The following is a 16,407-nucleotide window of genomic DNA, read 5'->3' on the forward strand; positions in this document are numbered from 1 at the left end:
CTGAATAAAAGCATTTATATAGCCAGAGAAGAACTTGATTACAAAATTGTAAAAACATCAAAAACTAACTTTATTCGATATTTTGGAAATCAATCCAGGTTGACTTTGAACTAGTGTCCATTTTAATAGCCAATAATACTGTTTGACCCAACTGTTAAACTAGGTCTTGTTTTAGGTAGGTCAAGGAACAATTTAAACTTATATCTATATACATCTATATAACAAAACCTGAGTAGTACTTCAAAACACAATCAAATTTAAACTACAAGAACCAAGCTTTTCTTGAGTTTAATCACACAGTAGACAGCTCTCTGGGCTTTTCGGGTCCACATCCCCCCAGTAGGGCAAAATAAAAGGCAACGCTGCCACCCGACTTTCAAGAAGTGTCCATAAATGCTCCGCCACAAACTGGTTGCCTTTCTCAGAGAGATGCAATCCGTCCAAAAGGTACACTGAGAAATCCTGAGGGAAAATGCATGGTTGTTCTAGTATTGTACCATGGTTTAACCAACTTGTGTGACATTGGAGTCTGTTGAGCGACCGTTACCTGTCCATCTTTTTGCATGAGTGTCCAGAGATCCAGAACATCGACGGCACACTTTCCTGCAGTCTGAACGCAGGCCTGTGCATACTGACCAGCCACAGAGTTCAACCGATTCAAAGTTGAACCTAAAAGAAGAAAATAACACTTAAAAATCACATTCTGCATGTGCACAGTACACAAGAGTGGCTATGTTCGTAATTAAATATTAGTGTACTGCTTATTATAGACTGTTTTATCGGACGCGCTCGTTGTCGCAGTTACGCATCTGGACGGAACTTTACTTTTGGTCTTTGTTTGTTTAATGGTGTGGCTAGTGACTAAATAAAAATCTGGAACAAATACCTTAAAAAACATATGTCGAAATAACAAATGTTATGGTTTCCTAAAGACAAGGAAAGACCGCAATCATGGATCACCGCAACGTGAAGGGAGATTTGGCCGACGATCTGTAGTTAATATTGTATTAGGGGTGCACCGATATATCGGCGGATGATGCTTGCTATGCTTCTCAATGAATTACGGTGAAATGCCGCTACATCCAAAAGCAAGAGGAGGCGCTCGTGTAGAAACTTAATATGCGCTGCAGACTAAGAACCATAAACATGCACATGAACCCTTACATTGTATACATTATATAGTACACAATTTACACAATAACGTTAGCTCACAAGCTACACAATAACGTATGATTTGAACTAAGCTAATCGACTTGTTTATTTTGCTTGTTATTTAGAAATAAACTACTTTGTTTTGTTAATTCTTTGTGGAAGTTTACCAGAAGTTACAATTGTTACACAAAACATAGTTATGTTTGTTTAATATCTAAATAAGTGATTTTGAGTGAAATGCATTATGGGATACAGTATTCTTCACTACATACTTTGACGTACAACATAGGCCCTGTCCCAAACGTCACACTTGTGGACCTTCTCAGAGTTCACACTTTGATGACATCAGGTAGTCCAGACCTTAGGGACCCTTGACGTGAGTCCATGAGGGTGCACCGGAGTCGTATTTTACGACAGACTTGAGCGTCACGCCAGAAACATTAAGAGAAGTTCCCAATCAGTGTGAACTCTTTCGCAAGGACTTCTGGGTTGGTAAAGTGTGCGCAGTCTCCATTAAGGGTGCGCTGATGAGCACACTTCGGAGCGTAAACATGACAGATGGGACACCCTACGAATTATAAACTAATGGCGCTTTTCCATTGCATAGTACCCCACGGTTTAGTTTAGTTTGGGTCGGGTCAGCTCATCTCACTTTGGCGTGGTTAGCTTTTCCATCGAGTTTAGTATCACTTCGTAGTGGGATGGATTATAGGCGTGTCATTATATTTGCGCTGCCTACTGCTGTGACATCATACAAGTGAGAGCGTCTTTGAACATTCCCATACATTTATTTATTTCTCACCCCGCCACAAAATTAAAATTGGCCACCACAAATAGATGTTTGCACATCGCGTTTAGCACTACCTCTGTCTCACATGACAGTTTCTGTTCAAACACCCGTTGCGTCAGCCGACGGCGCTCCGCTGAGCCTCATTGAAGCTGCATTTAAGCATATACAATGCTGATGTGCTCGTCGCGAATGTTCCTCCACAAACTGTTATGGTGTCCCTGTTTCTCAACCTGTGGATGTTTTTCATCACTAAAAGGGATTTTGGGAAACTTATAGCAGAGCACAGATGAACATGTTTGCTCGAGACAGCGCAAGCTAGCACTGAGGTAAAGCTTATCTTTTACTTTATAGCGATGGCGCTGGTAGTGACGATTCTCTCAGACCAATCAGTGATCTTCAGTGTTTTTTTCGCGTCACGTTTGGTATTAGCTCGGGTCGTTTGGAACCCCAACCGAGGTGGTATGAAAAAAGTATCGGGTACCACGTACTGCACCTAATGGAAAAGCTCCCAAAAGTATGCTGACTTGACCCAAACTAAACCAAACCGTGGGGTACTATGCAATGGAAAAGCGCCACAAGTGACCATGCCGAATTTAAGGCCATGAGACCGAAAGTCCACATGAAGTGTGCCATTTGGGACAGGGCCAATCTCTAGTATGATGTATACTCCACACTGGAATTGTAGTACATGAACTTTATCAAAGTATTGTAAGTATACAGAACATTTGCATACTATAGAGTGCATACTATAAACTGCAGAAATAGTGTTACGGATGATGACCAGTATTGGCCTACTATCAATATACGAGAAAGGATTTTATTTAACATTCCAGTACGCTGCAGTAGTACACTAGTATTCCGTCATACTGTAAGCTTAAGTTTTGAGATACAGCCTCGAGCAAGGTACATTTTGCATGGTAGTATGTTTGTGTGTGACCTTTGACCAAGCACTCTTTCTCCCAGGCGTCTTCTTGAAGTGGAGGTGGTGTGATGAAGATGATTTTATCTTTGGATACTCCTGCAGACACCAGTTGGCTGACAATGTCTTTTAAATTGTCTGAGTACTCTTGGCAGGGCACGTGCTGTTGTGGGTTTTTGTCTGTAAAGAAACACGCGCATCTTATTTCTCCGAAGTTGAGCTGATGCGCAATTCGTGCAGAAATTATTTTACCTTCTAATGCACAATCATTGGCACCAAAGAAGATCGTCACGGCTGCTATTGGGACATCAGAGGGGGGCACGATGCGAGGGAGCACTATTTTAGCCCATCTTGTGTTATACCCTGATAAGCCCCTGTTCACCACGTCGCATTTTCTAATAATAAAACGATGCAATGACAAAATCAGCAGCTGTTGAAATATACATGCAGTGATTAGTGATACGTGTGAATGTATCGCACACCTGGCGAGTTTATGAGCAATATCAGCGCCCCATCCATTCACCTGAAAAGAAAACTGAAACAATGTATGTCAGCGCAAGGATCACAACACAAACCGCACAATGTGTCTATATATATATATATCTCTTACTTGTGTTATTGAGTCGCCGAAGAGAATAATCTGAGGCCATACAACTCTCTTCAGTGTCGACATGATAACCGCAACCCAGCAGACAGTTTGAAATTTACACTTGAAGTCTAGCAGGAAGTCGCAAGCAATGCGCTTCCTCTTTCTCCAGGAGTATCGAATAGCAGTTTAAAGAATTTTAACGCTTGGAATCAATGTATTAAGGAAAAAAATAAAGGCACAGCGCTGTATTGATTTTTTATTTTAATACATCGAATACCAGTTTATGGACTACACTGAAGTTCGTGTGACTCGATTATGAAGAATGAACTACAACTCCCAGACAGTTTGCTCAAAGTGTGCATTGCGCATTCTGGGAGTTGTAGTTCATTAATCTCCAATCATTAAAACAAAACAAGTCCCCAGTGAAATCATTGATTTTTTTAGTTTTAGTATGTGTTATGTAAATCTTTATGAATAAACTAGTGTGCTCCAAAACCTTAATGTTTATATTAAAACATCCCAGTCTGTCACTTCTGCCGATTTTTATGACATCGTCCTGCACTTAAACTTCTTATCAGATACAATAAGTTAATTTTCTAACAAAACAATGTTTTGATATATTCTTTAAAGAATTTAAGAATATTATTTAGACTTCATGAAATTTTACCGCTGCGTGCGTCCCCTTTAAGAGGTGCTGGGTGGAGCTGAACAGGAAGTGAAGTGTCAACGCAAGTCTATCCAAAACAGAGAGAGAGAGAGCGCCGCTTTGATGAATTGATCTTATAGTCATTACACTCCTTCTCTGCTACATAGTGCCTTCAATTTAAAGGTATGCACATCGGGCTTGACTATCAATATCAAATTCACATTACATGTTAAAATGAACGAATACATAACAGCCTTTGAGCTTGAATTAACGTTAGTAAAGTTAGACGTGGGGTGGTGTTGTGGGTGGGGGCGAGTGTTGTTTATCCTAGCAACGGCTTTCCGTTACTTTCCGCAACAGTGGGCTTTTGGTGAGCTCGTGTCTAACAAAGTAATAATGCAGCACACGAGACGATAAAAGCTGTGGTTCTCCGTCCTAGAAAGTTTAATTCAAAGGTTGACATCAGGGGCGTGGGCAGCCACGAGTCCATACAGTCCCTGACCCTTTAAAGACCTGTATTTACCTGTCATGCTTTTTCATGCACAAGTTGCAACGTTTGTGTGTAGATATTTACATTATGACAAGGTTTAGTTTGAACTCTACACAAACTGTTTTGTACGGTTATTACTCTACTTCGAGTTAGGCTAATTATATAATACTACAGTAAAGGCCAAAAAATATATTTGTGCAAATATTTACCCAAATAATGTTATTTGGCTTTAATTTTTTAAACACTTTTTATCATCTGTTTAATTAACTACAGGTAGATTGTTATAAGAAAATACCCATTGAAATATTCAGCGTTTTGGTGCGTTGACGTAATTTTCAGTGAAGAGCCAATAGCATTTAGTTTACCTCACAGAATGATAAGCTGCTGAAGTGCAGAATGATGTTATAAATAACCGTTGATTCCTATTGGCAAAAGTAAGAGACTGTAAATATGAATGTTTTTAAAATGCACATTTTGTCAACGTTTTAAAACACAATTTTTTAAGCTATCTTTCATAGGAAATGTCTAATATTTGGCCTTTGTACATTTCACAATACTATTAACATTCTCAGTGATGGAAAGTTTTGGTTTCCACTAGTAAATTTGCATGTAGTAGTTAGTTAAATGGGACTGATGTGGATAATCTCCTCAGACTCTGCTGCCATCTGCTGGTGAGCTGGAGAACTGCAGCACTGGCGTCATGGTGAAGGATGTTTCGAAAGGTCAAGAAGCGGCACAGCAGCAGCAGCTCCCAGAGCAGTGAGATCAGTACTAAAAGCAAGGTGACCTCAACATCAGTCACCGAGTACATACTTTATAAGCAAATTGGCTGAACTGCTGTTTGCGCTTATATACTGCACTGGTAAAGAAACCGGCATCTAGTCGACAGCCCTTAAATCTGAAAGCCTTCATCCTACAATGTCATTAATCTTGTGGGCAGCATTAGCCCAGAAAGAATATAAGGATCTATGTCAAAACTCAATACTGTAATAAATAACTTAAATACTGTGTACTATACTAATATAATTTAATTTGGGACATTTATAACAAGTAAGCAGATTTTGATTCAGCTGGTCTTTTTCACAATGCCATAAATTTTTATTTTTCCTTGTCCAGTCAGTAGATTCCAGTTTGGGAGGCCTGTCTAGGTCAAGCACAGTCGCAAGCCTTGACACAGACTCCACCAAGAGCTCAGGTTAGCTTTAATTGATACTTGTCGATGAAACTTCCATTATTTGTCTATTTATAACATGGCCCTGTAAAAGTTCCTCTCTTTGTTAACCCTTCAGGTAACGCTGTGTCTGACACCTGCGCTGAGTTCAGGGTGAAGTATGTGGGAGCCATTGAGAAACTGCAGTTTGAGATGAGCAAAACCCTCCAGGAACCTTTAGACCTCATCAACTATATTGATGCAGCTCAGGTAAGGATCTCAAAAACTTTCTGCTTAACAAGAATTGAGGAGTTTAGATGCAAAACCCTCTAAGGGGCTGATCACACAAAACACTTTTATGGCAATGGCAGGCACCTTTTTGAATGATTTTCTATGGGCAGTGAGTGTTACGCGCGCTGCCCAACGTCATTCACATTTTTTATTGTCCAATCAAATGATAGGAAAGTCGGGCTTTCCCTTCTTATGACAGAAAAAGGGACTGTCGAGACTGCACTCACTCATTGTCTTCTGCGTGTTTGTGCACCTCTCCCCCTTGATCAAGGTCAGAGTAAGCGTCCTATTTTTAAAGTTTCTGCTAATATGACAGTTAACAGCAAAAGAGCACTCACACTTCAATATTTGATTGACAGGACAGCTGCCCCGGTGGTTGCCTAGCAATATAAAAAGTCGTGCCGCACTGCTCTTTTTTAAAGTGACCAAAAATGGCAGTGCGGCGCGCCTTGTGTTTCCAGACATTTAAAACGCTTTTGGTGTGATTGGCCCCTAAGTGCATCTCACGCTTTCTTGTAAATGACTCTTAATTGATTCTTACAACAAACCAGTATTTCTGAATGGCCTGAGGCTGGGATAAAGCGGATTTGAAGCAAAACTATTTGATGATGAATGTGCAATACATGCCGAGAGCATTGGGTTAATATAATTATCTCATATTATATCTCATTTTCATAAAGTGACCAAAAGGCACATAAACTACTTTGTTTGGTACTATTATTTAAATGACAGTCCTTCCAGAAAAATGCTTTTTTGTGATTGTTGCAGGGAAAATCATTGTGGCACGTTTTCTTAAAAAATGCGATGGAATATGCAGGATATTTATGCAATTTTTATGCGATGAAATTGCGGGAACTTGCAAAAATTGTGAAAACGTGCAAAAATTGCGGGAACTTGCAAAAACTGCGGGAACGTGCAAAAACTGTTTTCAGCTTTTGCAGCTTTTCAATGATGTTCATGTCACATAATCACGTCACTTCATAACGTTCCCATGGTAACAGGGGACATGGCTGCGCTTGTGTGAGGTAAATGCAACATTTTTCAACTTTCTGCTAAGATATATGTGATTTTTGCTACGAAAATGTGGGGATTATAAAATCATGCAAGCCCTGCATATTTTGAGCACGGAAATCAGCAATTTATGCTGCGAAAGAGCGGCATATTTGAAAAAATGCATCCCCCGCATAAATAGGTGGACTTTGGCTGATTATGCTTTAAATCATGCGATCGCATAAACACGTTTTTCTGGAGGGACTGAATTGAGTCTGAAATTGTGCAAACAAAAAAAACTTGAAAATAACTCATGTATTTACTTAAAAGCAAGATGGAAAGCTGCCGTTCGTTCCTGGAGACGAGGAGATGATTCTGGGAGTGTCCAAGTATGGTGTTAAACTGGCCTCATTGGATCAGTGTGTGAGTTAAGGTTTTTCATTCCCATTTGACTTGACCTTTGATTTTAAAGTGCACGGGTGGACAGGGCTTATTCTAGTCCCAGACTGAAGGGCATGCATGAGCTGTCTTAATTTAAAGGTGCAGTAAACCCTAAAACACTAGCCCTAAATGGATGAGATGCTCTACAGAGCGTGTTTTTCCTCACGGGACGAGCTAGCGTTTCTGACTCGTACATTATATGTCACACCCTGATGTCACGTGTCTATACAGAAATTATCCGGGATGTGTCTGAACGCTGGCACAGATTCCAGAAAAATGACTGTCAGTGTGAACAAACAAAAATCAAACTATTCCCAGAAAATACCCAGTCACGTTTTTTGTGTATTTTCTGGAATCTCTGTGTGAAAGGGGCTTATGTTGTATCACACAACAACCTGTTTGTCCTGTGGCAGCTAATGTATCTTCTCTATTGGTGCTTTTCCATTGCAAAGTACCCCACGGTTTAGTTTACTTTGGGTCGTTTCAGCTCACCTCACTTTGGCGTGGTTAGCTTTTCCATCGAGTTTGGTATCACTTCGCAGTGGGAGGGATTGTAGGCGTGTCTTTATATTTGCGTTGCCTACTGCTGTGACATCATGAGAGCGTTGTTGTAAATTCCCATTTATTTATTTATATATTATTTATCTCGCCACTAGATGCTGCTAAAATTCACACTGGTCCAACAACCACCAACAAACCCCAACATTCTAAAGTGTTGGATCAGTGTGAATTGGCCTTTACAATGAGTTCATTTACATGCACAGTCTGACGCCGATTATGCTTAATACACTGATAACATGTGGGGTCATGTAAACGCGTAAAACAGTTTTCTTTTATCGGGGAAAGCCCATAAATGGCGTAAACAAAAACCGATCTGCACATATGAGATGAGATACAACAGTACAGTTTAAGACAGATATGCCGTAGGCTTTTTGAACGACTATTGTGTACTGTAGGTGGTGACGTCACTACCTGCAAGAAACCTGACAAATCTCCAAGACCCATGTGAACGCAGTTGTCTGCATAGCCGGTTTATTGATTTGCATGTAAAAGCATGAATACAGTTTTCTTTAATAAGCAGATTTTTGCTAGTTATCCGGTTATTTTGTGCATGTAAACGCACTCACTTACATATCAGCAACATTGTTTTAAGATGCACACTAGTATTGTTTTTGTAAGGTATGTTTGTAAAAACTACTAAAACAAGTTCTGGATTAATCTAAACCCTGTCCAGGAAACTTCCCCTACATGTTTTATTGAAAAAAAATATATATATACAATATTCTGCAGAAGTCTTAGGTCACCACCAGCTTTGTTGTTTTAGCCAAGTTTTAATGACATCCATATTTATTTTAATTTTTTTGCTCTCTTTATTAAGATTCAAACAGAAAACGCTGAAAATATGTACACAAAATGTAAAAAACAGCCCTATCATTTTCAGAACAAAAAGACTTCTGGCAAAAGTCAGTATTTAATGTGACCTCTCTTGGCACTAAGCACATATTAAACTCTTTTGAGGAAACTATTACTGTAATAGAGGTAAGAAGAGGTCACACTAAATACTTGACACTTCTTTAAAGGGGACAGAGAATGAAAAACCATTTTTACCTTGTCTTTGTTGAATAATGGTAGTCTACCCGCATTCACGAACATACAAAAAGTGCTAGACATACTAAACATCTCATAGAAATTCCTCTTTTAGAAATGTCAGCCAGAAAACGGCCCAATCTGAAAAACTGATGCTTATGACATCACAGGCATCTCACTGCCCCTCCACTTTAAAATAATTGGCTACATTTTTTGAGTGTCAGCGAAGTCAGCCAATCAGTAATGAGATTGCAAGTTAAGCCAGTAGGGGGAGCCAAATAGGTGCAAAACCACTTGTTTAAAATCACCCACCCTAATAGAGCTATCTGAGAGAGGTTTTTAGGAAGCTTCTAAGGCATTACAGACCCAAACAAAAAAATGTTTGTCTACATGTCACATCACAGAACAAGGATAAATACCCCGTTCAATCATTCTATGTCACCTTTAATACTGCATATGAATTTCTTTTTTTTTTGGGGTTGTATTCTAATAAAGAGACTGAGAAATAATTATATATGATCACTATATCATTGCAAAAACAACAAATCTAATGTTGGCATGGTGGTCTTAGACTTTTGCACAGTACTGTATGACCAAACGAAATACGGATTTGAGTGTAGTGACATGATTAGTATCTAATATGTTGGTTTTCTGTGTCCCGTAGGATGTGCTTCACCGTCACCCCCTTTACCTGATAGTCCGTATGCTTTGCTATGATGATGGCCTGGGTGCAGGAAAAAACCTGCTAGCGTTGAAAACCACTGATGCCAAACAACAGGAGTGCAGTATCTGGGTTTATCAGTGCAGTAGTGCGGTAAGTAGTGCTTAAAGGGACACTCCACTTTTTTGGAAATATGCAAATTTTCCAGCTCCCCTAGAGTTAAACATTTTATTTTTGAAATCCATTCAGCTGATCTCCGGGTCTGGCGGTACCACTTTTAGCATAGCTTAGCACAATCCATTGAATCTGATTAGACCATTAGCATCGTGCTAAAAAATAACCAAAGAGTTTCAATATTTTTCCTATTTAAAACTTGTTAAATCATGTACTAAGACAGACGGAAAATGAAAAATTGATTTTCTAGGCAGATATGGCTAAAAACTATACTCTCATTCCGGTGTAATAATCAAGGACTTTAATACTATATATGCAATAGGAAGACACTGCTTTTCGATGGCTGTATTAAAAGATCTGTGAGAAAAGGAACGGTTGTTAAATAGTTTAATGAAACCTAATGGTTTAATGTTGCTTTAATTGTTTATACCACCAGCGCTCATTATGAATGTTCAATATATTGACCAGCCTAATTGGGACTAGCTGACAGTTTAATAGAAACACTTCGGAATTCTCATTAGTCAGGTGTCTGCCTGTCCTTTATCCCTTTATTAACGGTCACATCTTTTGTGCTCTGCAGGAACAAGCCCAGGCCATCTGCAAAGTTTTATCAACCTCCTTTGACTGTGCTCTGGCTTCAGAAAAATCCTGAGGTCTCTTCGGAAAACACCTGTGGGAATCTGGTAGAAGTTGCCCTGTTTAAAACTGATGTGAAAGAAATGTTACAGTCTCTCAGTACTCGGTACTTGTTCGGCACGAAAGGGCAACCATCTTCATCACATGTTTACACCGTAGTTGATACCCAGCATCCTCCGCCCCCGACATCACCCAAAAGTCCTGCTAGCAAGTTTGGACTACGTCTATTTTTGTACCTAATTTAATCTTATTTAATGTACATATACAGTAACCTCAAAGCACAATTCTCACCATGGATCCGTGATCCTAGTGGGATTTGAGCAAAGCATGGTACAGTAATGTTAGTGTGTAACACAGGGATTTGTTTTTATTTTTATTAATGATGCTGTAAACCACAGACCCTTTGCACCTTGTTTATGTAGGGGTGCAACAGGTACTATGACAATCAAGCTGTTTATCAATGTTCCCCTCCCCTGTAATCCTCCAGTGTCCTGGTCCAGCTGGGATCGGATCAGTTAATACGGTACAATAAATTGTAATTACAATAAGTGGAACTTTCTCATTTAAAAATAATTTTAATTGTGTGCGCTGAAAAGCAAAATAAAAGCGTCACTTGAATGCATGTGAATATAGTTACATACTGATTTTTAAAGAGATACTTTGACCAAAAATTAAGTTGTGTCATTATTTACTCACCTTCAAGTTGTTTCAAAAATGTATAAATGTCTTTCATCTGCTGAAAAAAAGTAAGATATTTTAAGCATTTTTAAAGTTTTTGAGCACCGTTGACATCCATAGTATTTTCTTCCCTACTATGGAAGTCAATGGTGCTCCTGTTTCCTGCTTGATTAGAAATATATTCCTTTGTGTACAGAAGAGGTAAGAAATTTATACAGGTTTGAAAACTTGGGGGTGAGTAAATGATGACAGAATTTTCAGTTTGGGGTGAACTATTCCTGTAAAGTCATGCAGCTATGTGATACTTAAAAAAAACTGAAATAAAGTGGTGTAAAAACACCACATAAAGCTTAAAGGCAGGGTGTGTGATCCCTGAAAGCCAGTGTTGACATTTGAAATCACCTAAACAGACACACCCCTACCCAAATAGAATATGGACCTTCATTTGATAGACCCGTCCCACACATGCGCAACCCTTACTGCTGATTGGCTAAAAGTGTGTTTTGGTAGTCAGCCCGACTCCCTTTTCCAAAGTGTTTTTAAAAAATCAAGCACCCCGCCTTTAAATGTAAAACTATGAATTGCACATGAGAACATGCACATCAGTAAATTAATAAATGTGACTTTTATCCACTAGATGGCAGTGGTTTTCAAGCACCATTCTATTACTTAAAGGGGACAAATCATGAAAATCTGACTTTTTTTCATGTTTAAGTGCTATAATTGGGTCCCCAGTGCTTCTATCAACCTAGAAGATGTGAATAAGATCAACCAAGTAACTTAGTTTTGGTAAACCATTCTCTGCAATAATGTGAAAAAATAGCTCATTGAAATTTGGCTCCCCTTGTGATGTCAGAAGGGGATAATACCGCCACTTATTCTGGACCATCCAACCACAGCACTGCCATTTAGTGCAGAGATCAGCTCATTTGCATGCAATTCACACCCAAAACGGCACATTTTTGCTCACACCTACAAAGTGTTAATTTTAACATGCTTTAATAATATATCTATATGATATTTTGAGCTAAAACATCACATACGTACTCTGGGGAAAATCTTAAAAAAGTATTGTGAAATGTCCCCTTTAACTAGTGGCTTTTAGTTTTTTTTTTTGTTATTAAAAAATATATAAAACATGTAGGTGGTTTACATCACTTCATCAGACACATTTCCACCTCAAAGACCTAAAAAACACAAACGCAAATTCATTTACAGGTCTTGTTTAATTCCAGTTTTCCCATGTGTTTGTACATATATGTATATATTTATATATTACCTTCAATGACAAGTTATGGTAAACGGGGGTGAACAGAAGTTAAAACTGTACTGTAACAGTACATCTAAACATAAGTCATTATCATCTCTGCTTACAATTAAATATGCACAAGGCAAAGTCTACATTTATTTACACATACAGAAGGCGACCAGTTGCCATTTATATACAGTCAACTGAACAATGCTGGATAATTACATCCCTTCACTGCCCGAGTCACGGGTCATTCTGGTCCAAACTTCATCAGTACTAACATTAGTTTCATTAAAAGTTACATAACACATTATTAAGTTGCTCTGCAACCACATCAAACATACGGCACATAAAACGCTCTGCTGTGTTACTGCTGCAGTAATAACTCTATTGACCGGTTAAACATTTCAATGCCTTAGAAACGGTTAGTAAAAGTTAAGGAACGTGACTGAGAATGATGAATGGTTTTAATTTAACAATACACACAAAGAGAGAAAGGATAGAAGAAGCATTACTGTTTGAGGGAAGACTCATCTGGATAAAAGCAGGGAAAACCATTTTTAAGGATGAAAATACATTTCTAGAGTCTCAGTTTGCAGACGCTCAAACTGACATCACACAGATTTTAAAGGAAAACACCACCGTTTTTCAATATTTTACTATGTTTTTACCTTAACTTCGATGAATTAATACATACCTATCTTTTTTCATTGCGTTCACTTTTAATCTTTGTACAGCGCGTCGTTAATGTGTTAGCATTTAGCCTAGCCCCATCCATTCCTATGGCTCCAAACAAAAGTTTTATTTTGTGCCACCATACTTACTCGTGTAACTCTTCATGTCAATAGGAAAGACATGGAAGTGTTTGGTGGTTTCTAAATTCATCCCTGTTTGGATCCTACGGAATGAATGGGGCTGGGCTAAATGCTAACACATTCACCACGCGCTATACAAAGACGAAGTGTACATATTGAAAAAAGATAGGTATGTATGATTTCGTCTAAGTTAAGGGAATAACATAGTAAAATATTGAAAAACGGTGGTGTTTTCCTTTAAGATTCTTGGCAATTATGTTAAATATAATTGACTAGGTTTAGAAATGAAACCCACACATACCTCTCAAGGTAAAAGTCCATTCAGTATATTCCTGCACACTAAATGAAATTAGAATTAGCTCTCCAAAATATCAATCGAAGACAGTTCAGACTAATAAATATCTATAACTTGAGGCGCTTTAATAGTTCCTGTAATCTCCCTGTAGGTCACCAAATATTCACCGACTGTCATGGTGCACAAAACTCTTCAACACAACACAAATACAGTCATTCTGTCCAACAGTATCCTCTTTTGTGCTGATTTTTCCTCATTTGAGCAGTGCATTTTCCAGGTGTGAGCATTAGAAGGCCTACGTATATATGCAGCGCTGGGGCAGGTAGTGAAAACGAGGGGATCGAAGCTCCCCTCAAAAGGCAAGACAGCGCTCTCATAGCATATTTCTGGTTTAGCACCATTACAATGCCGTCCTTGGAAATCATACATACGAAGCCAAACCTATACATCATTCTGTTCCCATAATTCCATGCCAGACATGGAATGTGGCCGACACAAGATAGATGCGTGTACAAATCTCACAGTTTAGTGTGAACGGCAAAGCTCTTCACATCACCATTGTGGCTGTTACAAAGAAGTCAAAAGTGCATTTATTGCATCACAGTAACACAGAGATCACATGGAATCGTATCTGGTCCACAAACCAAATAAAAATGAACCTCAATCCATCTCCAAACTTGTGTGTTGTGTTTAGGTGTTACGAGACTGTAAAGCCAGTGGATCCACAATAGCTCGCCGGTAAAGGAAACTCATGGATGATGATGGTTAGGTGATGCCATCAGACCGTCACTCCATGATGAAATGTACGAATGAGACTGGAAATGCTCCTCTTCTCATTGGCTCTCCTTCAATGTGGCCCAGCTACAGAACAAAAGAAATATGTTATAATACATAATAATGTTGCTATGATGTTCAGAAAAGATACATTTTTCAATTTTAAGTATTTGAATCAAGTGTACAGACTTAAATAATTGAGGTCTATGGTTGTGTCTATGGTTGTGTCATGCTGAGATCACAAGAGCTCTCTGGAACCCTCAGTAAAGATTAAAAATTTTAAAGCACTTTATAAACAATTCATCAACTTGGAAGCCCGTCTGTGAGACTATCAATCATTTGAAGTCTATTTTAGGCAACATCAGCATACCATATTTAGACAAAGACCAAGTCTAAAAAACATGCAGAATTGCCTTTCAAGAATCTTAAGGGATAAAAAAATACCCCATGATGTACTCACCCTCAAGCAATACGAGATACACATGTCCATCATCTTTCAGACGAACACTTTCAGAGTCATTTTAGTAAATGTCCTTGCTCTTCCAAGCTTTATAAATGGTAGAAAACAGGGATCAGGGAACAACAACTGACTTTAAACTAGCCTGGGTGCCAGCCTATCTTAGCCCCGCCCACAACATTTTGAGGAAGGGAAGATCGGTCTGGGGTTTCTCCGTTGAGGAGCTACTATGCAAGACCCAAAGCTGGTCAACCAATCAAATTGTCAGGGCGGGCTTTATACGATGATGGACAGATGATCAACAGTAACGTAATCAACCACGTCACCAAAGAGCGCGTGTGTTGAATCTATTTACAATGAAATGGCTGCCGCTGTAGAATTCAGATGTGTGGATTCTGACATTGAGTCTGATTTAAAAGATATCGACAGAGCATTGATTTTAAAAGAGGAACAGAGAAACGCGATCAAGGCATTTGTTGATCGGAAAGATGTTTTTGCCATCCTTCCTACGGGATTCGGCAAAAGTTGGTCGCACTTATGGAGGACAAAGTTAAAGAAGCAACTGAAATGGGTATCATAGCGATGCAACTCGGCGTGCACAACGAGATGGATATAATTAACGGTCGTTGCCAGCTTCTTTTCGGAAGCCTGGAATAATTTTTCATGCAAACGTAATGGGTATCATCGTGGATGAAGTTCACCTAACGTACAAATGGTAAGAGATAGTCTTACTATATGACTTAGTAAATACTTAATGTTGTGATATAAATGAAATGTTGTAAACATAGTAGGTGTTGATGTACGTTCGCTAGTATAATCACAATGTTAGTGTCATAGTAGCGAAATAACTAGCAGTTCGGTCCGGCTGCAAAAGACAGCATTTCAACATACGTCACACACTCCGTAGCTCTGATTGGTCATAGGTCTATCCAATTGAGTGCAGAGGCTTTTTTCGGTTGAGACACGCCTCATAATCATGGCCCAATGGAGCGGTATCAGACTTAAATTCTGACTAGAATTGAGTATAACACCGTCAGGCTAAATTTAAACCACCCAAAAAGAGCATTCTTCCTTCACAGAAGTAATCCACATGTCTCCAAGGGGTTAAAAAAGTTATTTTGAGTGTAATCGATGTGATTTTGTAAGAAAAATATATTTGTTTTAAACTTTATAAACTCTAAAACTAGCTACCCTCAAAATAGCTTTATTGTGGATTACTTCTGTGAAGGATGGATGCACTTTTTGGGCTTCAAGGTCAGAAGTTGTTCCCTAATCCGTGTTTTCTAACGTTATAAGCTTGAAAAAGCAAGGACATTTACTAAAATAACTCCAAATGTGTTTGTCTGAAAGATAATGTGTGTATCTCGGATTGCTTAAGGGGTAATAAATCATTGGGTAATTTTGTCTGGAGTATCGCTTTAAGGGTTACCTCGACTATAAAGAATAAAGACTTGTATGCTTTATGGGGCAGGGTTTAGATGAATCCACGACTGGGTCTTAGTTGTATTAGGACATTTAAGTAGTTAACAAACAAACCTTATAAGAAGTATTATAAGTAATATTTTCCGGAATATAAGTCGCACTTTTTTCATAGTTTGGCGGGTCCTGGAACTTATACCTCAA

General features: G+C 38.8%; 3 protein-coding genes across 5 annotated transcripts in view; 1 reads left to right on the forward strand and 2 right to left on the reverse strand.

Moving 5' to 3' along the window:
* Nucleotides 1-60: 60 nt before the first annotated feature.
* Nucleotides 61-3,749, reverse strand: iah1 (isoamyl acetate hydrolyzing esterase 1 (putative)). Of its 2 annotated transcripts, none has more exons than XM_065288808.2 (6): nucleotides 3,472-3,749; nucleotides 3,344-3,384; nucleotides 3,114-3,256; nucleotides 2,880-3,041; nucleotides 548-669; nucleotides 61-462 (listed from the first exon to the last, which is right to left on the reverse strand). In XM_065288808.2, the coding sequence occupies exons 1-6, from the start codon at nucleotides 3,532-3,534 to the stop codon at nucleotides 289-291; spliced, it is 705 nt and encodes a 234-aa protein (XP_065144880.2). In that variant the 5' UTR covers nucleotides 3,535-3,749; the 3' UTR covers nucleotides 61-288. The 2 variants fall into 2 exon arrangements, with proteins under 2 accessions (XP_065144880.2, XP_065144879.2); XM_065288807.2 differs by having other exon boundaries at nucleotides 64-462; nucleotides 3,344-3,396.
* A 400-nt stretch (nucleotides 3,750-4,149) lies between these two features.
* itgb1bp1 (integrin beta 1 binding protein 1) lies at nucleotides 4,150-11,138 on the forward strand. The gene is made up of 7 exons (XM_065288470.2): nucleotides 4,150-4,279; nucleotides 5,239-5,368; nucleotides 5,703-5,781; nucleotides 5,876-6,006; nucleotides 7,348-7,440; nucleotides 9,710-9,859; nucleotides 10,461-11,138. The coding sequence occupies exons 2-7, from the start codon at nucleotides 5,297-5,299 to the stop codon at nucleotides 10,530-10,532; spliced, it is 597 nt and encodes a 198-aa protein (XP_065144542.2). The 5' UTR covers nucleotides 4,150-4,279; nucleotides 5,239-5,296; the 3' UTR covers nucleotides 10,533-11,138.
* A 1,263-nt stretch (nucleotides 11,139-12,401) lies between these two features.
* Nucleotides 12,402-16,407, reverse strand: part of asap2a (ArfGAP with SH3 domain, ankyrin repeat and PH domain 2a) — a 94,348-nt gene continuing 90,342 nt past the window's right edge. For both annotated transcript variants that reach the window (XM_065288469.2, XM_073812276.1), the window contains one exon: nucleotides 12,402-14,414. In XM_065288469.2, the coding sequence (XP_065144541.2) occupies nucleotides 14,340-14,414 (75 nt within the window). In that variant the 3' untranslated portion in view covers nucleotides 12,402-14,339. The remainder of the gene's footprint in view (nucleotides 14,415-16,407) is intronic.

Source organism: Paramisgurnus dabryanus, chromosome 17 (genome assembly GCF_030506205.2).
Source record: "Paramisgurnus dabryanus chromosome 17, PD_genome_1.1, whole genome shotgun sequence".
Classification (NCBI taxonomy): domain Eukaryota; kingdom Metazoa; phylum Chordata; class Actinopteri; order Cypriniformes; family Cobitidae; genus Paramisgurnus; species Paramisgurnus dabryanus.

Bases quoted from the DNA above. Each gene is read 5' to 3' on its own strand.
- iah1 (XM_065288807.2), bottom strand. From the start codon at position 3,534: ATGTCGACACTGAAGAGAGTTGTATGGCCTCAGATTATTCTCTTCGGC. The intron at 3,257-3,343 runs GTGTGCGATACA...TTTTATTATTAG, and splicing joins ATTGCTCATAAACTCGCCAG to AAAATGCGACGTGGTGAACA. The intron at 463-547 runs GTAACGGTCGCT...ATTTTCCCTCAG, and splicing joins TCATGCAAAAAGATGGACAG to GATTTCTCAGTGTACCTTTT.
- itgb1bp1 (XM_065288470.2), top strand. From the start codon at position 5,297: ATGTTTCGAAAGGTCAAGAAGCGGCACAGCAGCAGCAGCTCCCAGAGC. The intron at 6,007-7,347 runs GTAAGGATCTCA...TTTACTTAAAAG, and splicing joins ACTATATTGATGCAGCTCAG to CAAGATGGAAAGCTGCCGTT. The intron at 7,441-9,709 runs GTGAGTTAAGGT...TGTGTCCCGTAG, and splicing joins TGGCCTCATTGGATCAGTGT to GATGTGCTTCACCGTCACCC.